Raw genomic sequence first — 22,255 nt, forward strand, 5'->3', positions numbered from 1 at the left:
AAAATTGTTTAATCAACTTCTCCTTCATAAAGAAAATATATATCAAATTACCATTAAATTATATTAAACTTGGAGGAAATATAAGCTAATGTCTTTTTTTTTTTTAAATATCATTGATGAGTTTATGATCCTTATTTATTATTATGCTCTTATATCTAAGTTAGCATCTCAAATAAATATCCACTTAGAGATACAAATAGCTTTAGTTAAGCAACATGGTAGCAGTATGATCACCATGCAAATAGATGAGAAATTTCACATCACACATGGAAAAGAGAATGATTTCGTTGTTTCGTCACGCTAATATTAGACAATGCTGAATTTCAAAAGCTACATTATTAGAAGAAATAAATAACAAAGGAACATGCTAAATCAATCTATTGCTTCTTGCTGCCTAGAAAGGCATAAATAAATTAAAAACCTCAAGGATCCCCATGTTATCCAGCAATCATTGTGTCGTTCTAATGAAATTCAGGAAGGTAATTGAAATTATCATCAGCGATCATTGTCATAGCCAAAAGAAAGTACAGATATATCCGGGGAAAAAAATGAAAAAGGGTCAACCAATAAAAGATGATGGATTCAGTAAACATCATACCATGTAATGGTTTTATTTATATATTAACAACACAAGCATTATGCAGCAGCAAGCGATTAGTAGTGTGTATCATGATTATACATTCCTCATTTCCACTTCTTGAACTTTCCGCCAAACATACCATGTTTGCCGTGTTTGCCGTGCTTGAACTTGCCACCATGATGCTTGAACTTGCCATGTTTGCCGTGCTTGAACTTGCCACCATGGGGCATACCATATCCATAGCCGCCGCCATGCGCATAGCCGCCGTGAGCTCCGTGAGCACCATGAGAGCCATGGGAAAGTTGGTGAGCACCATATGCAGCAGCAGCGGCGGCAGCACCGCCTGCAAGCACTGCCCCCATAGCGCCATGTCCGCCACCATGAGATCCTGGTAAACAAATATTGCAAGGGGGAAAAAAAACAGAGAACTTAGTTGCTGCCACGGCCAAGGATAATGATACACAAGGAAAAAAGAAATCAAACGAAGCAAAATGTTGGGGTACAGAAAAACTTCAACAAAAACAAGTTTCATACAAAATAAATAAAGTAGTGTGCTAGGAATGTTGATTGCTAAGAAGAGAGCACATATCTCATCAGACATAGCAAAAGTTCTGTCATTGCGGAAGTAATAAGGTTTCAGTTGTTGAATTGTTCTATTAGCTAAACAATCACGAATTGTTTATAAAGTAGGCAGCTTTTTCAAGAGTTCAATCTTTCCCGCGATTATATAAAAAATAATCAGCAAGCCTCTAAATATACATTGCCAGAGCATTAACATTTGGACAAATTACACTATCTCCCTCAAAATTAGGTGGAAGTTCATTACACCTACTCTCAATTTGTCCTGGCAACATTAACCTCCCCTTAGAAGTGGTTTACAGAAGTGTTGAATTCTACCAAAACTTAAAAAAGCAGACTATACTTTGCCATTAACACTTTTACATTTTACAGTCATCAAATTGTATATAGTAGCACAATTAAAATTGCTTGATTTTGATTCTAACAACATAAAAAATCATGCATATCTGGTTGACAATAGGGAAGTAACATTAAAACTCTTCACATTGACAATACATCAGAGAATTGTGTTACATGTACTAAACTTTTTCTCTCACAGAGCCAAACCACTCTTTTCCCCCACTGGATGGGAGAGGAAAACGTGTTAGCTTAGTGTACAAAGTAGAGTAAGTACAATCTCAATCTCAATTATCAAAATTAAAACTTTGTAACCATTGACGACAAAGCAGTTGAAATCAAAAGACATTGTTTTATACCTGATGCATGTTGAGGAGGATAACCAGCTGGAGGGTATCCTTGTTGTGGAGGGTACCCCTGTGGAGGGTATCCCTGTTGTGGAGGATACCCATGTTGTGGAGGGTAACCTTGTGGAGGGTACCCCTGTTGTGGAGGGTAACCTTGTGGAGGGTACCCTTGTTGTGGAGGGTATTGCCCAGGTGGGTAACCATGTCCTCCTCCATGAGCAAAGCCCTGGGCAAGGTTTGTGAAAAGTCCTTTGTCACCTTCATCATGCTTATCCTTCCCACCACCCATGTTTTGTAATCTGAATCATTCACAAAAATCAATCATCATGGAATTATATCCAAATCCAATCGAATTTACTGATGAAGTTGCAAACTTTGCATGCAGCATAATCCAAAACTAAAATGAAATAAATTTCTAGGTCTACAGAGATCAAACAGAAAGTTCGAACCAATAACAGCAGCAGCAACAATGACGATCCAAATCAACTATTAAAACATTACTACTACATTAGAATTCTAGGTTTTGAGATTATCAAAGCTTATGAACATGAATTGATCATTGGAAATGGAACTCACCGAATCGAGATTGAAGAAGAAGAAATTGAGAAATTAGGAGAAGAAATTGGGATCTTGTGAGTTTATATAGGTAGCGTAGTAAAAGCTTGGGTGACGCGGTATGCACACAGAAGAAGACGCGTTCGTCGACGCGTGCATTTTTCAACTCTGACACGTGGAATCTTGTAATTGGTTGTTGTATTCGATTTCCAAATGCTTCTTGATATTTTCAGTTCGGATATGTTCTCACTTCTGAGGCTACGCTTAATACTTATTTTGTCCTTTCTGGTTCTTATATTCTTCCAATTGTGTTGGTTTATGTTTATCACTTTTATTCTCAAGTTTTTTAAATTCTTTTAATTTTTTCATAATAACCAAATAAAAAAAAAAACATTTTCATGATGAGTGATATTTAATATTTGAAACAAGATACAAATATACGAAAAAACAAGTACAAAATAATGCATTTTATAGGTAAATTTTCAATTACCAATTTACCATGTCTCTTTCTATTTGTGGCTGTGTCCAATAACCAAATGCATGCTAAGGTATCTTGATTCTTAGACAAGTTTCTTCAAAGTTGGTCACAATTTTTTGACTAATAATTCATCTTATTATTATAGGTTGGCATCTTGATTTGATTTACTCCTTATGTTGCTAAATATAGCTTCTACAGATCAGCATATTATGATTCCTCATTCGTTGTTGATTAGATTATACTTCAGTCTCATTTTAATTAGAGTATTTATTTAAATTAATCTATAAAAAATTTTTAAATAAATATTTTGATCTTCAACAAAAAATTTATTATATAATTTCTTTTCAACATTTTCTGACATTAAACTAATTGTTTTTTTTTTTTACCGTCGTTCTGTTAAGTACTAATAAGTAATAACAGAATAATTTAACGTGTTACATCAAATTAGTGACTCTTAAATTAAGACAAATTGATCCTTCTCATAAACAAATTATTTATCATCAAACAGAAGAAAATCACATATCAAATATATAGGTCTCTACAAAACTCATATATCAAACAAATAGGTTTTTAATGGTTTTATTTAACAATCATCTAAACTTTTTCATTTTTTCAAAATTAGATTTTATACACATAATTCTAATACTATTTTATAGTCGCTTGTTTTACATAAACATAAACAATACAAATATAATCACAGCAATACAAATATATTTAGGCCATATTAGAATTTTCTAACACAAGTATATTTTCTTGTTACACACCTTTCTAATTTTCTTATCTTCATATATATAAGATGTAGACCTACTTTTATATCAAGAGTTTTTGGATTATACTAATACATTTTTTTGTATGCATAGTAGCCAAATTATTCAAACATTTTTTTCAAATCAAAATAATTTACTAGGTCAATATTCGATGAAAAAAATTTCTTTACATTAAGACCTATAAAGCTAAACATACTTGTGCTAAAAAATTTTGATATGACCTAAATAGTACAGCAAATTATCAATATAAGGTGTAAGATTCACTTTAAATCGAAGTGACTTCATGCAGGTTGATTCCAATATTATGTGAACAGATGGAAATACCACCAAAAAATAAAAAGAATCACATACACTCAATGATGAGGCCATATCTGAAAAACTATCATGTATATGATGTTCTCTCAGATTATTTAACAGAAAAATATAGTAACAACATCCTACTAAATTAAACAATGCAAAAGTAACCCCTTAAAAACTCATCCAACATCCTCTTCTTGATGTAGATACCAATATAAAATACACAGCTGGTTTTATAATGTCAATACTCCATTGCTGAGTCCACAAGTCTACAAGTTCACGCTCCACATTTCTTCTATAGCTGTATTTATAGTGATTGAGACTGAGTCTACAAGTCCTCTGAGTCCACAAGTCCACGCTCCACATTTCTTCTATAGCTGTATTCATAGTGATCGAGACTGAGTCCACGAGTCCACAAGTCCACAAGTTCACGCTCCACATTTCTTCTATAGCTGTATTCATAGTGATCGAGACTGAGTCCACAAGTCCACAAGTCCACACTCCACATTTCTTCTATAGCTGTATTCATGGTGATCGAGACTTAGTCCACAAGTCCACGCTCCACATTTCTTCTATAGCTATATTCACACGGAAGACATCTTGCGTGGATATAAGTTTAGTTTCGATTTAGTGTGAATAGTGAATACATATATCAGTATTTTCATCTTTCATAAATACAAATGATCATTTATTCATAAATCTATTTAAGTCATTCTCAAAATTGTATTCATAAACTCTTTTAGGTCATTTTTTTTAAAAACCATGAGCATAAGTATTCCCTAGACAAACACCTTTTGTTACTACATCACATGCCTCAGCCACAAGTTTAGATTGTGTTTGTGTTTTGGACTTTTGGCTATGAGCCATGAAATAGTTAAAATCGTGAGTTTTTTTTTTCTTCAGAAATCTTGTACAACATCTTTTTGGACAAAAATGTATTGAATTGGGCTCACATGGTTCACCCAGACGAAACAAATAAAATAATTCAAAACTAGTGCTTCTCTTAAAGAAAAAAAAAAAAGAGGAAGGACTTGCAAAAAATCAATAAATTTTAAAAATAAAAATACTTTTTAATCAATTTTAAAAAAATCACATAAAAATTTAATTTCTAAAATCTTTTGAACAAATATTTGTAATAAAATTTAGGGGTGAGCACGGTCGGTTTGATTCGGGTTTATGGTAAAATTAGAACCGAATCGATCAAAATATAATTGATTCGGTTTGGTTTAGATTTACATTTTTTTGTATATGTATCCGAACCAAACCAAACCGATTAAGAACCAATTGGTTCAGTTTGGGTAATTGGGTATCCGATGACTTTGAAATTCATAAAAAAAAAAATTAATTTTTTATCTTAAAAATTCAACAAGTACAATAAACATGTAACATTAATAGAAATAATCCAAACATGTTAAACACCAAATATATTAAAAACTAAACTCATTAAAATCCAAACATATTAATAATGAATAATCATTGTCTAATGGAAAAGTCATATATAATTTTTTATTTAATTAATATATGATCGGGTTCGCGAGTTGGTTCGGGTTCCACACCTCCAAAACCGATACTCGAACCAATCATTAACAAAAGTCATCGGTTTGGTTCGGATTAGACCCAATTACCCGTTAGTTCCAAAATCAATTTAATTGGTTCGGTTCGGAATAGACCCGCTATCCGTGCTCACCCCTAATAAAATTTTTTGTGAATATATATTTTTTCATATATAATTATGAAGAGAAGACTTATGGAATGAAAAGATTATTACCTTACAGAATTAAAATTGTAGAAGTGAGGGACACAACGCAACACAAGAGACAAGACAATGAGAAAGGAGTAGAAAAGAAGCCGGCCATAGCATTCGGATTGGATGTTCAAGTTCCATCTGAAAATCAAAGATCGTTTTGAACGGAATGGGGTGGAGCAACAGTAACAACAATGAGATATGGAAGGCGCATGGGGCCATGGCCATGGTTCAGCTCTTCAGCGGTGGCTATCACGTAATTACCAAATTAGCCCTCAACGTTGGCGTCAACCAGATCGTCTTCTGCGTCTTCCGCGATCTCCTCGCCCTCTCCATCCTCGCCCCTCTCGCCTTCTTCCGTGAAAGACGCACGCGCCCTCCCCTCACCAAGCACCTCCTCTTCTCCTTCTTCTTTCTTGGATTAACCGGGTGAGCGAGCTTCTTCATTCTTCATCCATCTTTTCAATTACATTACCCTTTTTTTCTTTTCTTTTCTTAATGATTTGATTCTGGATTCATTCACATATGCTCAGGATATTTGGGAACCATCTTTTGTTTCTTATTGGTTTAAGCTATACTAATCCAACTTATGCTGCTGCAATACAGCCAGCCACTCCGGTTTTTACATTTCTCTTTGCTGTAATCATGGGGTTAGTTTGCTTTCCCCTCTTGCTAATTACTTCAATTTTTGGATGCATATTTGTGGATACATTCATCAACTTATTATTCATGCAGCACAGAAAGAGTGAATTTGCTAAGATATGAGGGTTTGGCCAAGCTTGGTGGAACTCTTGTCTGTGTTTTTGGTGCTATTTTGATGGTTTTGTACCGAGGTCCGGCTGTCGTAGGGTATGCCGAAATGGACTTTGTTTCGCATAATGAAATCAGTGCTAAAGGTCAACCAGAGCCTTCTGGATGGTTGGTTACTGGTTTAATGGATCTTGGACTCGATCATTTTCATCTTGGGGTTCTGTGTTTCATAGGGAACACCTTGTGCATGGCTGCTTTTCTTGCCATTCAGGTATATATGTATATATTGCATCAAAGGGAGAGGGAGAAAAAAAATAGCAGTCTTTGTGAATGATTTCTGTATTCCTATATGTTTGATGTTCATATAAATGTGGAGATTTTGATATGTTTAATGCTTTAATTACCATGAATGATTTTCAGGCACCAATACTAAAAAAATATCCTGCAAACTTATCTGTCATTGCATTTTCATACTTCTTCGGAGCTCTACTAATGGTGATCACATCAATGTTCGTGACAAATGAGGCGACCGACTGGATTTTGACGCAGTCTGAGACACTTGCTGTTATTTATGCTGTGAGTCACCTGAATGTCAGATTAGTCTTCAGTGTTGTGAACATTACTATTTATTGCCAATCGTGTTGGACCATTTTCCCTATTCATTGTTTTGAACCACTTTTTTTCTTTTTTATTGAGCTCATTCGATGAGAGTATGTGTGTTTCTGTAATGGAGGCCATCCACAATGAAGGGATTATTACTAATAAGAGTCAACCTAGGCATTTATTAACATGGTGATGATGATACTGCACTTTTTTTAGCATAGTCAAGAACGAGATGGGATTTCTCTGGTTTACATTTTGGCAGTTTCTTTCTGTATGGTGAAGCAAGAGATGTAAAAATGTCTTGCATTGGCAGAAATGTAAGCGAGCAGTTCATTATGCTCACAAATGTTTTCCTTGTTTCTCCAGGGTGTTATCGCATCTGCCCTTAACTATGGACTGATTACATGGTGCAACAAGATACTAGGGCCAGCAATGGTTGCTCTTTATAATCCACTTCAACCTGGTGCTTCTGCTCTCTTGTCTAGAATTTTCCTTGGAAGTCCAATTTACATGGGAAGGTACGTCTCCTATTTTGATGCATTGTTCAATAAGTAGAGTAGACATTAACATCAGCACAACACACCACTTCATTTTTTTGTTTTCAAAATAGATTCTTTTAGGACTTGTTCAAGATGGCTTATCTAGTTGAAGAGCTTAGGTTGTGTTCGGTAAGTATCTTGTATTATAAAATACAGAAACATTGAGATAATGGACATAAAATTGAGCATATTCTCATAGAACAATGACATTTTGCCTGATTTTGTATTTGTCTCGGTCTCCATAGTTTTATGCCTCTCAGTTTTTGTTCTGAAACAGTTATCAAACAGGGGTTTACCTAACTCCTTCTCTCAAATCCTTGTCAAATTTTGTTGTCACAACTTTCTTATTCGTTTTTTTTTTGGGACAACAACAGCATTCTTGGAGGTTCTTTGATTATTACTGGTTTGTATGCTGTTACATGGGCATCATTTAGAGAAAGACAAGCATCAAGTGGAGTTCTTCCTCATCATCATCATCATCATCATCATCATCATCATCATCATGGATCTTGGGTCTCTGATGACAAGAGTTCATATCAGAGAGGTCTCATCCTCCCCAGCTTAACTCCAAAGCCTTCTGATTAACAAAAATTAATTGAGTTATGGAATACGTTGTAAAAAAAAACCCTTGATTTTTTTCATGCTCTTGCTGTCATCATATTTACATATAGCTGTTTTGATGAACTAGTATTAGTAGAATTGACATCAAAAAATTTGTTGAGTATACTTTCAAATCGGCTTAAATATATTCAGTTTCTATAAGTATGTAGACCATTTTAAATTTTGTTTTCGTTTTGATCCTTACAAAATTTTGTAAGGTGATTATATAAAATTTTAAATGGGAAAAATATAGATAAGTTAAAAATTAAACTATTTGGTGATGGTAGAGGGTGGAAAATAAGATATTGAAGGACAAGTAACATCATATGACTGAGCTAATGTTGCTTAACTATGTCTAACAATGACTTGAAAATGAATGAAGCCCAACTTGGTCTCTCTATACAATTCTTAATTTCTTGTAGATCATGAAATCCTATTCTATTTTCAGTAGGTAACGAAAGGTTAAAAATGGTTTAGAAATTAGAAGTAGATTTCATTCCTACCTTTTTCAATAATATGAGTTTTTATTTTAATGTCTTTTAATATTTAAGTATATTCAACTTTTTTTTTTTTCTGAAATTCCTAAGTAAATGTTTGTATTTCTCAAAAGATTCATATTATAATTTAATTAATTAAGGTATTAATTCTTGAAGAATCTAAACTTTTGATAGCAAAAGAGTAGTCGAATATATTCCAAAAACAATAGTAGGAATTGGAACCTAGAGAGTTAAAATTATGCGACCACTTTGGTCCATCTCATTTAGAAGTGCCAAAGTGGTTTTTTGAACTGAAGATTTTAAAAGTGGAGTCATGTAGTTTGGTTTAAATTTTAGAAGGATTAAACATAGGAAAATAAACCAAATAGACACTTATAAGAATTTAAGATTAAGTTGACTCTCCCAAAATTACTTGTGGCCATATAGATTTATTTTTCATTCAATAAAAATACTTTTGAGATAAAATGTCAATACTATTTCTATATTATACATTTAAAAGTAATTTTATTTTCCTATTCAAATAAAATTTGAAGTTTGAACTGTTAAATCATACAAAGTCCTAATTTTTTTCAATTTTCATAATCATTAAAAAAACCCAACTTTGGATCAAAGTCATTTTATTCAAGTCACCAAAAAAATGTCATTTTATTCAAGATATAAGAAAAAAAAAAAAAGTGATCTTCTCCTTCCTTTGGTCTTTTGCTGCCTTTGAATCTAACCAAAACAATCCACGTTCCACAGATCCATTAGCAGAGAGAGAGAGAGAGAGAGAGAGAGAGAGAGATCTGCGTAAAACTTGATTCATTCTCTTCCCAAAGATCTCATCACTCTCTGAACAGAACAGAACCAACCAACCACCAACCCACCCATCATCAACTTTCACTAATTTACATTCCCCACCCCCCTAAACTCTACTCTATTTGCATTCAGCTCCCTCCACAACCACCGCCACCACCACAACCACTATGTTTGATGCATAAACCAAATGCCACATAACAACGTAACTACCCAAACAACTCACTGCCAAAACCAAACATGGTCTTCGGCAAGAACAACCTACGAATCTCTTCGTCACTTCAGGATCTCTCCTCGTATCGCCACCTCACCAACAACAACGATGATGATGCCATCTTCGCTTCAGATCCTTTGGATCCAATCCATTTGAAGAAATCCCAGTATCTCCTCAAAAGTGAAAACTTTGCGTCAAGTTTCTCCAAATCCAAGCCGGTTCAGGGTCCCAACCCGGTTCGCAGAAAATGGGTCAGGTCCATTTTCTTCTGTATGTGCCTCTTTCTCTTCATTTTTTTGGTTTACATGGTTGTTACTTCTTATTGGAATAATGGGTCGGGGAATTACTATGTTGTTCTTGATTGTGGTAGCACTGGTACTAGGGTTTATGTTTACCATGCTGAGATTGAGCACACAGAGGATACTAGTCTTCCTATAGTTGTGAAATCGATGAAAGATGGTTTGGGAAAGAAGAGTGGTTTGATGAGTGGTAGAGCTTATGATAGGATGGAAACTGAGCCTGGTCTTGATAAGTTGGTGCATAATGTGTCTGGCTTGAAGGGCGCATTGAAGCCGCTCCTTAAATGGGCTCAGAAGCAGATACCGGAGGATTACCACCGCAGAACTTCACTTTTTTTGTATGCTACGGCGGGTCTCCGGAGGCTGCCGGTTGAGGACTCGATGTGGTTGTTGGACAATGCTTGGAATGTGCTTAAAGGATCGCCTTTCGTGTGCCGCAAGCAATGGGTTAAGATCATCACGGGGACGGAGGAGGCTTATTTTGGATGGATCGCACTTAATTATCACAGTGGGATATTGGGTGTTAAGCCGAGGAAGAGGACTTATGGGGCGCTTGATTTGGGAGGTTCGTCATTGCAGGTCACATTCGAGGGTGATCAGCACGTGAATACTGAGACTAGCTTGTTTGTTAAGATTGGATCGGTGAACCATCATCTCACGGCATATTCACTTGCAGGGTATGGTCTTAATGAGGCATTTGATAAATCCGTGGCACATCTTTTTGACAGAGAGTTTAGGTCGAAACATGTGGATTTACCTAGGCAGAAGATAGAACTTAAGCATCCTTGCTTGCATAAAGGGTATAAGGAGCAATTCACTTGCTCTCGTTGTTCTTTTAATAATCAGGTAGGAGGCAGTCCTATAGGTAATGGGAACATGTTGGATAAAAAAGGAGGATCAGGAGTTCCACTTGTGCTTGTAGGTCATCCAAATTGGCAACAATGCAGTGCACTGGCGAAAGTGGCAGTCAATTTGTCTGAGTGGTCTGATCTCAGCCGGGGACTTGATTGTGAAGTGCATCCTTGTGCCCTACGTGACAATCTTCCACGCCCGATAGGCCACTTTTATGTGATCTCTGGATTTTTTGTGGTGTATCGATTTTTCAACCTAAGTTCCGACGCCACACTTGAAGATGTTTTGGAAAAGGGTAGGGATTTCTGTGGTAAACGATGGGACATTGCAAAAGCAAGTGTTGCTCCTCAGCCCTTTATTGAGCAATATTGCTTTAGGGCGCCATATATTGCATCACTGCTGAGAGAAGGTTTGCACATTACTGATAATGACATAACTGTTGGATCTGGAAGCATCACTTGGACACTTGGGGTTGCTTTGCTGGAAGCTGGGAAGGCATATTCTGCCAGATTTGGGCTTCGCAATTTTGATTTACTTGACACGAAGATAAATCCTCTCATTCTTATTCCCATTTTGATCCTTTCCTTTATTCTACTTCTTTGCGCTTTATCATGTGTTAGCAATTGGATGCCAAGATTTTTCTGGAGGCAATATCTTCCCCTTTTCAGGAATAATAATGTGTCCAATATACCATCACCTTTCCGGTTCCAAGGATGGAGTCCTATCATATCTGGTAAGCTATTGAAATGCTATTTATTTTAAAATCATTAATTTTATACTAGTATTGTACATTTGTAACCCATGAACCATGATCATATTGCTGCAATTTTTATATTTGTTACAAATATGCATCAATTCTTTTCTGTGTCATTTTAAGTTTATCAATAAATATAGCTGGGTACCTCTTTTGGATTGTGTGGTCTATGTAACCAATTCCGTCCTAATTGGTGACAACATTTGGTTGTTTTGTATATAGAGTGGTCTATTGGTAATATTTCTTTATGATAGAACCTTGAAGCCAATATTCCTACGGTGTTTGCAGGGGAATCAAGGATAAAGACGCCACTTAGCCCGAAAATCACAGGTCCACAAGATAGACCATTTAGCCTTGGGGTTGATAATAGTGCCGGCATCCAGCTTGCAGAATCTTCATTTTACCCGTCAGTCAGTAGTGTTTCACATAGTTATTCCTCAAACAATTTAGGGCAGATGCAGTTTGAAAGCAGTAATATGGGTACCTTCTGGTCACCCCACAGGAGTCAAATGCACCTGCAGAGTAGGAGATCACAATCTCGCGAAGACCTGAATTCCTCGTTGAATGAAGCAAACATGGTCAAGGTTTAGGGCATCATCTTCTGGAAACTGGTACAATTGCACTAATATCTTCCGCTATAGTTACAATTTTTCTTTTAATAGACACTGTTAATTCTTTAGTTGTGCTTTATCGATATTACATCCTACATATATTCATTCCTTTCTATAAGAGTTGGCTAAAGCTAATAGTAAAGCAAATACATATTCTTTTACAGATTGTTCTTTCTATAGTTTAAGTTTTTGAAAGTTAGAACAAGTTCCTTACCGACTGATGACATTTCCACCCATTTCTCCTATGTAATTCATTCATAGACTACCATATAAACAACAAACTTTATGTCTAGATATATGAATTGTAAGCCAAACAAATTGTACAGCCCAAGATGAAAATTTTCTGGACATCGATTGAGCCTAGACATCCTGCTATTGTATTTTCACAGGAAAGACAATTTATCATATTATAATGTTATTTGTCTCTTAATTTTCACCCCAAGTTGTAAATACATGTTCCAGCATTTCAGTTCTTTTGTCATGGAGATGACTGTGGTGACTGAGGAAGATGTTTCTGGATCGATTAACTCGAACGAGTTTGCTTCTCACAAGTCTCGCTTCTATACTCGCTTCTTCCACAAGTTGCCTAAGCACAAACAAGTACTATTGTTCATCATTCTCCTTTGTACTGACTACTGTTTTGGTGCTTCAACTTCACAGCCATGAGGTTTTAATTGTTATATTGAAGCATCAAACTCTAACAACAAGGACAAGAAGCATTTGTTTCAGGAAGCTTCTGAGATCAATTGATTTGTGACTCTTTTGTGCATACCATTCTTTAGACTAATAAACCACCATTACTACAAAGTGATTTTGATCTCCATTTGTTGACTTATGAACGAGGAAAATTGGGCAAGTTGTAAAAATTAAACGATGGGAAAGGTTGTAACATGGCACAATACCTCATATACGGCAAATAAGCTTATAGTCAAGTTGCATATTTCAATTTTCAAGCAACTTAAACACTTTTTAAATGACAAATGGTACTTTCCACCTGAAGTAAAGCTTTCCGCTTGAATATTTATAAAGAAATCTCAAAGCAGCATTGGTGTGATGACTTTTTAGTAATGTTGATTCAGATGTTTTAGATAAAGAAAAAAAAGGTTTAGCTTTATGTTGGCCAGCTATATTTATCTACATGAATGATTGTAGTATTGCTTTAGGTTATGCATGAAGCAATTTGAGACCTAAGAAACCGTATATAACACTAAAAAAGATGCAAGAAAAGTGGATCATATCAAAGTAGATGGATCTACGTAACATCTAATATAGTAGAATCGGCCGGGTTAAATTTAACTCTCTGTTTCTCCTATTCTAACTTGTTAATAGATTATAATGACAAGAACATGTGTATCTTACATTTATTTCTCACACCTAAAGAAACTTCCTAATGCACTTAATTTTGAACTAGAATCTTTGAAGACTCAAAAATCAGTTTATTTGTGAATTTGGTTTAAAAAAAAAAGAATATAAGGACTTGACAACCAGGCATTTGAGACAGAGACAGAAGGGATGCATTAAAAGTTCCATTTCCCCATTAGGACTTTATGTTTTTACCCTTTCTTTTAATCAGTGCTCTAGCCGTTTAAGATCTCTCTAGCTGAAATCTGAATCATGTCATTCCAACTAGTAGAGTGATAGGAACCACGAAGAACGAATAGAAGGAAATGATAATTGTATTTGTAATTGTCTTTTGTAAACTTTAATTCCATTTGGAGCTGTTCCTAACACACAGTTCCTTCCAATTCTTCCACGGAAGGCCGTTAGAAACAGGCACTTAACATGCACTAATGAAATTGCGTTTAGATTCTCTTCTTAAGATAGTAAACACATTAATTCGTTTAGTTCATATACATAAACAAAATTCTTGACAAAGTTATGCTTAACCGCAAAAAATTAAAAAAGAAAGAAAGGAGGATGATAAGGCCCTCAGAGACATTGCATCGAACACATGATAGACGTGAATATATTATAACATTATTTCCAACATAAACATGAAAGAGTAACACCATCAAGTAGAAGCCATGCAGGTGCACACATTACAACTAACAAGTATTTATTTGAAGGAATGATATATCGATCACAAGCAGTAAACGGGAAAAGATGGAGATTTTGAAGGACAGCGAAGCAGAACCACCACCACCACCGCGTCCACGTGCCACCACTTGTGGCGGAACCGGCAGCTTCAGCCGCAACCGCAACACCATCATCCTCTCTTATCTCTCTATACCTTTGACATTTCCACTCACTTAGAAGTTAAAATAATATAAATAAGTCTAATCTTTAAAAAGTAAAACCATGATATTTTTTTTGTGTGAAAATTCTTAGTCCTCTAATTAGACCCTACCTGCCTCAGATCTATTGTAATAATAATTATCTTCTTTTCTTTCGCAACCTCCAACTACCAACTCTCTTCTTTCTGCTCCGGCCGCCGGTAACGAACACTTTCATTTCATCTCATTTATTACCGATGCTTATCGTAATTTTCCTAATGAATTATTTAACGATTTGATTTGCAGCACCGATATTAGAAAACTTTGAAGCTATTTATTATTGTGTTTGAGTGTTATGGCGCGGACGATGGAGTGGGCGGCGAGGGCGGAGCACTTGGGAGGAGTGCCTCGGAAGCTGGTGATAGGCGCAGTTGGCGCATTCGCCAAAACGGTGTCGTGTCTTATGAACAGAACCACCGTTCACAACGCCGACACTCTCTTCCGCCTCGTTCGTTCTAGAACCCCCGGCGTCCCCTTAATCACCGTCAGCAACCACATGTCCACGTCAGCACTCCCTCAAACCCTCTCTCTCTATATTGTTTGTTGATTGCTAGTTGCTCCTGGAGCAAGAAACTTCCTTGTTCTGCTCTGTAATCTACGCACAATTTGATATTATAGCAGGACTAGTTGTAAATGATTCAAATGATATGTAGCATTGTGTAACATTCCTAATTATCCTCTAACTACTAAATGTAGTAGAAAATTAGATGCTTTCAGTGTCTTAAATCTTAACTAGCAATCAATTCTTCCATCATTTTGTATTTTGGAGGATATATGAGGGAGATAAATTGATTCTCTTTTTCTTATGTAGAGAGCATGTTAGAATGTCCGATTTGAGGATTTGTTTTTGGAACTTTTCTTAGGTTGGATGATCCGGCTATGTGGGGATTCAGGGGCTTTCCCATCTTTAATACCAAGTTAGCTCGATGGGTGCTAACTGCTGAAGATATATGCTTTAAGAATGCTGTGCATTCATATATTTTTCGGGTTGGTAAGTAACACTAAGTCTCAGTTTTGATTATCCATGTTTCAGTTTAATTAGGCTAGACTTCTTTGAAGAGATTGCAATTTAGAATCATTGTACTAGGCTAGGCTAAGCCTTTATAGTGTTTTGTATAAAAGGACAATGAAAGGGACTTGATGTTCTGATTAAGTTACTGGGCTGTTGCATTTTTTTGGTGTTGGGGTGGGGGAAGGAATTTCTTAGATGAGGTGGCAACAAAGGTAAAGATTGCACATTAAGAGATACATTCTGCTAAACTTACCTGAGAAGCAGAGGTTGCTGGGATTGTCCAACATTAGGAAAAAATTCCTTGGGGTGATTGGGGTCAAATCTTTGATCTTTTATTATGTATTGTCCATACTTTGTAATGTCTGCGGAAATCCATTTCAATTCCATTTAGTAATTTTATGGGTTTCTTGAAGCTTATTAAACTATTAATCAAAATGTGCTGAAATGGTTTTCTATTTGTTTTCGTAGTGTACTGTTATCTTGTTCTAAAATGATAACTTACACAGGGAAATGCATACCTATTACAAGAGGTGGTGGAATTTATCAAGAGCACATGAATGAAGCTCTTGAGCGCTTAAATGATGGAGAATGGGTATCTATGTAACCTAATATTTTACGTCCACATAGGCTTAACTCTTTTATGATGACACTTTCGGTAATTTATATCAAGTGTTGGGCTATTGTGGATTTATTATGGTCCTCTAGCACTGTTTAAGAGTTTGTTTTTCTTTTCCCTTGTGTTTCTCAGCTATGATTGTAATTGGATTACAGAGTTTTAAAGTAATGTCTTCTCATGAATTAATCTCTTTTGTTTTTACTACAGTTCTTTATGTCTCATTTTCAGTTATGCTTTTGCAGGTGCATACATTTCCAGAAGGAAAAGTGTACCAAGACGATGCACCAATTAGGCGATTAAAATGGGGGACTGCTAGTCTAATTGTCCGTGCACCAAAAACTCCAATTATATTGCCAATTGTCCATCATGGTTTTCAAGAGGTAACTCTGAGCATTGTGCTGATTCCTTATAAAACTTATCTTTATAATTTCTGGCATGTTCTTAAATGATTGAAAAGTTGTGGTGAGTGCTCATTTCCTTGGTGATAGAATAAATCATCTGTTTGGTAGAAAAACACCATTTATGTTGGCTATTGATGTTTAAGTTCTGTTCATAATTTTAGGTGATGCCAGAGAATTATATGTTTGGTAGACGGCCTCCTGTACCATTGTGTAATAAGAAAATTGACATAATTATTGGTGATCCGGTTCAATTTGACCTTCCAGCAATGAGGCAAACGGCTATTTCCGAGTCTCGCAATGCAAAATTTCCTACTAGTGGGTGGCCCAGCACTCCAGATGGTCTGGATGAAGCAGCGCAGAAATGTCTCTACTCTGCAATTTCAGAGCAAATCCGCGCTGCCATGGACCGACTAAGGAGTTTTCGTAAAAAAATTCTCAAGTCATAGGTTTAAACCTATCTAAGCTCAGTTAGATCTTGAGTTTATAACATTTGTATGATTGTGTGTTTGTAGTTGATGATTTTGTAGGACTATTTTACTTAGAATTCCTAAATGAAGTACCATATATACAAGTTCATAGGGGGAGGTGGGTTACCTTCCATGCACAGCCCAAAATTAGATGGGCTAACAAATATTTCAAAAAGCAATTCTTTGAGACAAGAAAAAATGTCGATCTTTTGCAATTTTGTAGTGTTGTCAACTTGTCATGTCATGTGACGTAGGAGAGGTTGAAATAAACAGCTGGAAGCCTGGAACAAGCATTCTAGGAAGGCTCTGGTAATTCAAGTGGGGACCTCATTCTTCATTTCTTTAATCCTTTATGTATAATGCACAAGATCCTAATCCATGCTTTAATGTATTGTGCAATATCTATGTTTATTTGTCCGTGTGGTTCAGGTCCTATATAGTTTGCACCATTGTTTTGTGTTCCAGCTCATCCCTCACTTTTTTTGCTGGTAAGTTTTGCAGCATAGAGAGAATCATCATCCTCTGCTTGTGAGAAAAACTCAAATTATTGTTAGCTTAAGCGAAGGATTACAGATATTAGGCTCTGAAAATCCAATATTTAATGGCCCCATTTGCAAAAAGGTAAACTTGCAGCCAAGAATTTATGCAGTGCTTTTGTACAGTTTAATAATTGAGTTGTATGGTATTAAAAAAGTTTTTATGTGTAATTATCACAATCCTTACAGTACAAGTTAGGAGTGTGTTCTAATTTACACCATGTGGTATAGCCCGTGATTTGACATGAAGAAATGCATATTGTGCATAAAACAATTATGTTGCCATTATTTTGTATAAAGTAATCTAGTGATCTTTTGATAATAAAAGGAGTTGATGTAAAAGGTGTAATGATTAATTGATGCATTGTTTTCATCATACTTCTTTTACAATAATTTCAGATACAATTATCGGTTTTGCTAACCAATTTTTGGACACCATGTCCAGGGCACACAATAGACATAGTATGTGTAACAACCAAATCTTCAATTAATCTATTGTTCTCTTGTTCTTTATAATGATGATAATGTGGTTTACAATTTACAGATTTTGGTATGGAGTGTATCTCTTGCTTTTGTAGACTAAGTATACAAATCCATTAATCCCTTATATAAAAGCATAGGAAAAATTTCAAGTGTACCGGAGAACACCGGTGATTCAGTTGTTTTAACCGTTGATTTCAATTAATATATATTATATATATTTTTTATAATTCATATCAACGGTTAAAACAACTGAAACACCGGTGTTCTCGGTACACTTGAAACTCTTCCAAAAGCATATAATAGAGGGGGAAAAGCACATAATGTTTGTGTGACTCTTCTAATAAATTGCAGTTCTTGTGAAAACAAATATAACATAGAGGTAGAAGAATGGATCTACAACTTTAACACACTTTATGATATAAATATAAGTAACACAAGTACTATCTTGTTTTGTAGTGATCATTTTGAAATGGGAAACTACAAGAGAGTTGGGTCAATATTTGGTTAAGAACCTTGTTGTTACCTCATGTGGACTATAGCATAACATACATCAACATGTGTGAGCATTGTTGGATTATTGTGTCCATGAGCATCTATTGAGATCTCTCTTTGATGAATAACAGCACGAGTTCATCAAATGGAAATTTCCAACCTAAAAAGCATTAAGGGGGACCATTTGATCTGTCGTATTTTTATATTGATTTCTCCAAGAAGAAAATGTGTTATTTACATATAAAGTTTGTGTCCTGTTTTATGAAAAATAATTAGTTGGATCAAGTGTTATATAACCTAAAATTCTAGAAAATAAAAAAATAAACGATTTAAGACCAAAAATGAAAAACCAGTTCATTTAAAGGAGGACACTATCAAATAAAAATTTGTCTAAGTGGTTACCTAATGTTGCCTTTTTCCAACTACTAGTGATGATTTGTAATCAAGTTTTTTTTTTTTTTTTCTTTTACGGGGTTATTGCAATTTGGTCCACCATACCCCAATTGAAGAGTAAAGAATAAAGAATGCTCCTCAACTTTCTCATGCATGTCTTTATTGCCAAAAGAGACCCCTCCTAGATTGCTCTCCTTGGTTGTTGGTTAGAGTAACTTCTAAGGTTGCCTTGCCTTTCATATTATTATTGTTTAAGTAAATGGTCAAATTTGTCAATTCTTTAAATTGGACTTCAAAAATTTTTTTAATCAAATTTATTTTTTAAAAATTTTAAATTAGTCATATTAGTTATTTTGTCACTTTTTTTACTCATGGCATTAGAGTTTGCTATTGTAGCATGTTAAATGATACCACAACACACACCTGTCCTAATTGACTATCAATATAATAAATTTATCAAATTAAATTAAATCAACTCCAAATTGAAAAAATTTAATGTCTCAAGGTCCCTTTTATTTGAGGTTAATTTTGATTCAATTGTATAAACTTATAGTAGTGATAACTAATTAGGATTGTTAGATATATGCTGTAGTTAGTGTGGTATTATGTTACATTAATAAATTTTGATATTGTCAGTAACAGAAGTAATTGAAAGACTAATATAACTAATTTAAAATTTTTAAAGGATAAATTTATTTCAAAAAAATTTGAAAACTAATTTAAAAAATAAGTAATTTTTCAAAGATAAATTTGATTATTTATTCGTTTTCCTTTCTGGTTTGCATAAATGTTGAAACAAGCTAAGGACAAATATTTCATTCACAATGCGGCTCATATGTTTTTGAAATATTTATACTGAGTCAAATAGAGTGACCATTCTCGTGAATCATATAACTTCACATTAATTAAACCCTTCGTTTTAATTTCCTTCACTTCTTTGCAATGTCTTGTAGTTTTATTTTATTTTTATTTGACTACATTCCACAGGCCCTAGCCGGCAACCTTGGGAATTTATTGGCCATGTGTACAACTTTGGCTACTTAAGACGAGAATATATCTGTCCAAAAAAAATAAAGAAAAGAAAATCTTATTGCAATTAATTTATTATTATTATTTTTTGAAATAGAGAAAGCTCAACACGTTAAAGTGGAGCAAAACAAACAAACATAAAAATATAAAACGCTACGGACAAAGCAACCAATCTTCTTACACCGCCGACTAAGCTAACAACCACCGAAAAAATCACAGTCATTCCACTCTTTGTAACTTAACACCGTCTTTGTTTGAATGTAGTCAATACTTGCTCGTGTATTCTTGAAAAGAAGATCTTATTGTAATTAATTTATTATTATTATTATTATTATTATTATTATTATTATTTGGCTCTTTCTTTTTCTGAATGAGTCCATTTCAGTTATTTATTTAGTTATATATATCCATGATTTTGGCCCTCTATAATTCTCTTGAACTATGTAATGAATTTGAGGACAAGTTGAACAATATTGTGAATATAATTAATTAACTTCAGTGACTTGTAGTTGTAGAATAAGGCATGATAAAAAAATGGAAAAAATGTTTCTTGAACATGTATTTCGGACTAGGCAGTAGGGATCATATGAAGAACATTTGATATTATTTTAGCATGTTAAAATTGAATGGTTAATTATTTCATAAAATTTCTTGGGATGTGGAGAAGTCAATATGTTCCAATTTATTATTTATCTGAAATTACTGCCTGTAACTATGCTGTTAATTGCATATTTGCATATTATTATAAAATGAGAGGTTGGTTAAAAAATTAAAAGAATTACTTTATTAGAGCTTGAGTTAGTACTAAAATATTTTTCTCTAAAATTAAAAATAGTTGCTGACGGTTCAATAGCTTCAAATCATTTTCTTTGATGCTGCTAATAATAATAAAGAATGCTTAAAGGAATTGAAGAGAAACATAATATAAACACAAACTTCTTCAAAAGCTAAAATATACATGTTAAAGAAATTATTGAATATCTACTATATCTATTAATTATATATATTTACTATAATATACAATATGGATATGAGACATTCTAATGAATAGTTTCTCTTTTAATATTCTTTATCACATATAATTTATAAAAACAAAATTTATATCTTTTGTGCTAAGTTAATAAAATGCCTTTTTCTTTTTCATTATGAATTTCTTTTCCTGCTTTTGCCTTTTATTATCATTGGTTATCAACTTATCATCATATTTCCAAGCCTTTTTAACCCATCAATAATTTATTTTGAATCTCACGCATAACCCCACAGAACATTACTCCAAATTTAATATTGTAAGTAAGCTTCATAGTTTATAATGTATTAATGTGATCAATCATTTCTTTTAGATGATTATTCAATTAATAACTTTGACAAGTAAATTTTATTTATGATAATATATGATTCAATATTTATATAAGTTAAATTTCTAAAAAATAGAAGCACAAAAAGAAGTTTAATTACTTGGTCCCTATAGTTTCGCAAAATTTTCAATTAGATTTTTATACTTTTTTTTTTCTTTTAATTGAGTCCTTGCACTAATTTTTTTTTAATTAGGTCCTTATACTTTTTTTTTCCTTTTATTTAGGTCCCTATACCAATTCTTTTTTTTTTAGTTGGGTTCCTATAAAATTAAGCCAACTACTACTAAGAGAAATTTAATTGAAAAAAAATTAGTGCAGGGACCCAATTAAAAAGAAAAAAAAATATAGGGACCTAATTGAAAATTTTACGAAACTATAGAGACCTACGGAGTAATTAAACTATAAAAAAATAAAAGAGTATATCTAATAATTAAATAAGAATTCCAATTTACAGGCTTCAATTTTATAACACATTTATGGTACAGGATGATGAACAACTCACAACTTGCAATTTCAAAATGACAGACACTTTGAAGGAGGGTGATAAATGTTGATAAAGAGAGGGCATAGCATGCCATATTTAGACTGAGATATTGATATGAAATTTCTAGATTTTGAATGGAAAGAAGAAAAAAAGAAATTATTGGTTATTATTAATATAATGAAACACCATAGATAGATTAATGTAATCACAAATTCACAATTAATAAGACAATACATAATAGTAACTCTTTAAGATATAACTCACTACCAATTTAAATTCTTATCTTTTAAAATAACTTGTTTAATTATATATATATATATATAGACACACACACCATTTGGAAGAAGGGTGATGACTTCTTCATGTGAATGAGTATCTTTAGAGGGACAAAACAGCACAAAGGTTGTGGGTCCAATGTTATTAGCTACTTCAAATTATGTACACATGATTTCTGGTTTATACCTGTCCTTTTGGCTATGGCCATTGGCCTGTAACTAAATTAATTTAGAGGAAAAGA

The 22,255-nt window shown here is 34.0% G+C and overlaps 4 protein-coding genes across 7 annotated transcripts; 3 read left to right on the forward strand and 1 right to left on the reverse strand.

Moving 5' to 3' along the window:
• Positions 1–269: 269 nt before the first annotated feature.
• Positions 270–2,567, reverse strand: LOC107622994 (uncharacterized). The gene is made up of 3 exons (XM_016325087.3): positions 2,419–2,567; positions 1,855–2,141; positions 270–968 (listed from the first exon to the last, which is right to left on the reverse strand). Exons 2-3 carry the CDS (start codon positions 2,129–2,131, stop codon positions 685–687), a joined length of 561 nt encoding a protein of 186 aa, XP_016180573.1. The 5' UTR covers positions 2,132–2,141; positions 2,419–2,567; the 3' UTR covers positions 270–684.
• A 3,119-nt stretch (positions 2,568–5,686) lies between these two features.
• Positions 5,687–8,337, forward strand: LOC107622705 (WAT1-related protein At4g19185). The gene is made up of 6 exons (XM_016324689.3): positions 5,687–6,112; positions 6,217–6,333; positions 6,419–6,704; positions 6,854–7,009; positions 7,403–7,554; positions 7,950–8,337. Exons 1-6 carry the CDS (start codon positions 5,853–5,855, stop codon positions 8,158–8,160), a joined length of 1,182 nt encoding a protein of 393 aa, XP_016180175.1. The 5' UTR covers positions 5,687–5,852; the 3' UTR covers positions 8,161–8,337.
• Positions 8,338–9,243: 906 nt separating this feature from the next.
• LOC107622704 (putative apyrase 7) lies at positions 9,244–13,249 on the forward strand. 3 transcript variants are annotated; one of them, XM_016324688.3, is made up of 3 exons: positions 9,315–11,565; positions 11,875–12,197; positions 12,660–13,249. In XM_016324688.3, the coding sequence occupies exons 1-2, from the start codon at positions 9,708–9,710 to the stop codon at positions 12,174–12,176; spliced, it is 2,160 nt and encodes a 719-aa protein (XP_016180174.1). In that variant the 5' UTR covers positions 9,315–9,707; the 3' UTR covers positions 12,177–12,197; positions 12,660–13,249. The 3 variants fall into 3 exon arrangements, with proteins under 3 accessions (XP_088358512.1, XP_016180174.1, XP_088358516.1); XM_088502390.1 differs by having other exon boundaries at positions 9,443–11,565; positions 12,668–12,805; XM_088502386.1 differs by lacking the exon at positions 12,660–13,249 and having other exon boundaries at positions 9,244–11,565; positions 11,875–12,633.
• A 944-nt stretch (positions 13,250–14,193) lies between these two features.
• LOC107623928 (Phospholipid/glycerol acyltransferase family protein) lies at positions 14,194–17,377 on the forward strand. Of its 2 annotated transcripts, XM_016326331.3 has the most exons (6): positions 14,194–14,631; positions 14,717–14,974; positions 15,334–15,461; positions 15,989–16,074; positions 16,341–16,478; positions 16,661–17,377. In XM_016326331.3, exons 2-6 carry the CDS (start codon positions 14,766–14,768, stop codon positions 16,943–16,945), a joined length of 846 nt encoding a protein of 281 aa, XP_016181817.1. In that variant the 5' UTR covers positions 14,194–14,631; positions 14,717–14,765; the 3' UTR covers positions 16,946–17,377. The 2 variants fall into 2 exon arrangements, with proteins under 2 accessions (XP_016181817.1, XP_088358526.1); XM_088502400.1 differs by lacking the exon at positions 15,989–16,074 and having other exon boundaries at positions 14,200–14,631; positions 15,334–15,457.
• Positions 17,378–22,255: the final 4,878 nt, after the last annotated feature.

The sequence above is a fragment of the Arachis ipaensis genome, chromosome B10, assembly GCF_059453495.1.
Source record: "Arachis ipaensis isolate K30076 ecotype BB chromosome B10, ASM5945349v1, whole genome shotgun sequence".
NCBI lineage: Eukaryota > Viridiplantae > Streptophyta > Magnoliopsida > Fabales > Fabaceae > Arachis > Arachis ipaensis.

Coding starts and splice junctions, on each gene's coding strand:
- LOC107622705 (XM_016324689.3), top strand. CDS start 5,853: ATGGGGTGGAGCAACAGTAACAACAATGAGATATGGAAGGCGCATGGG. Junction 6,113..6,216: donor TTCTTTCTTGGATTAACCGG/GTGAGCGAGCTT, acceptor ACATATGCTCAG/GATATTTGGGAACCATCTTT. Junction 6,705..6,853: donor CTGCTTTTCTTGCCATTCAG/GTATATATGTAT, acceptor AATGATTTTCAG/GCACCAATACTAAAAAAATA.
- LOC107623928 (XM_016326331.3), top strand. CDS start 14,766: ATGGCGCGGACGATGGAGTGGGCGGCGAGGGCGGAGCACTTGGGAGGA. Junction 14,975..15,333: donor GTCAGCAACCACATGTCCAC/GTCAGCACTCCC, acceptor AACTTTTCTTAG/GTTGGATGATCCGGCTATGT. Junction 16,479..16,660: donor TCCATCATGGTTTTCAAGAG/GTAACTCTGAGC, acceptor TCATAATTTTAG/GTGATGCCAGAGAATTATAT.
- LOC107622704 (XM_088502386.1), top strand. CDS start 9,708: ATGGTCTTCGGCAAGAACAACCTACGAATCTCTTCGTCACTTCAGGAT. Junction 11,566..11,874: donor ATGGAGTCCTATCATATCTG/GTAAGCTATTGA, acceptor CGGTGTTTGCAG/GGGAATCAAGGATAAAGACG.
- LOC107622994 (XM_016325087.3), bottom strand. CDS start 2,131: ATGGGTGGTGGGAAGGATAAGCATGATGAAGGTGACAAAGGACTTTTC. Junction 969..1,854: donor TCCTCCTCAACATGCATCAG/GTATAAAACAAT, acceptor TTTGTTTACCAG/GATCTCATGGTGGCGGACAT.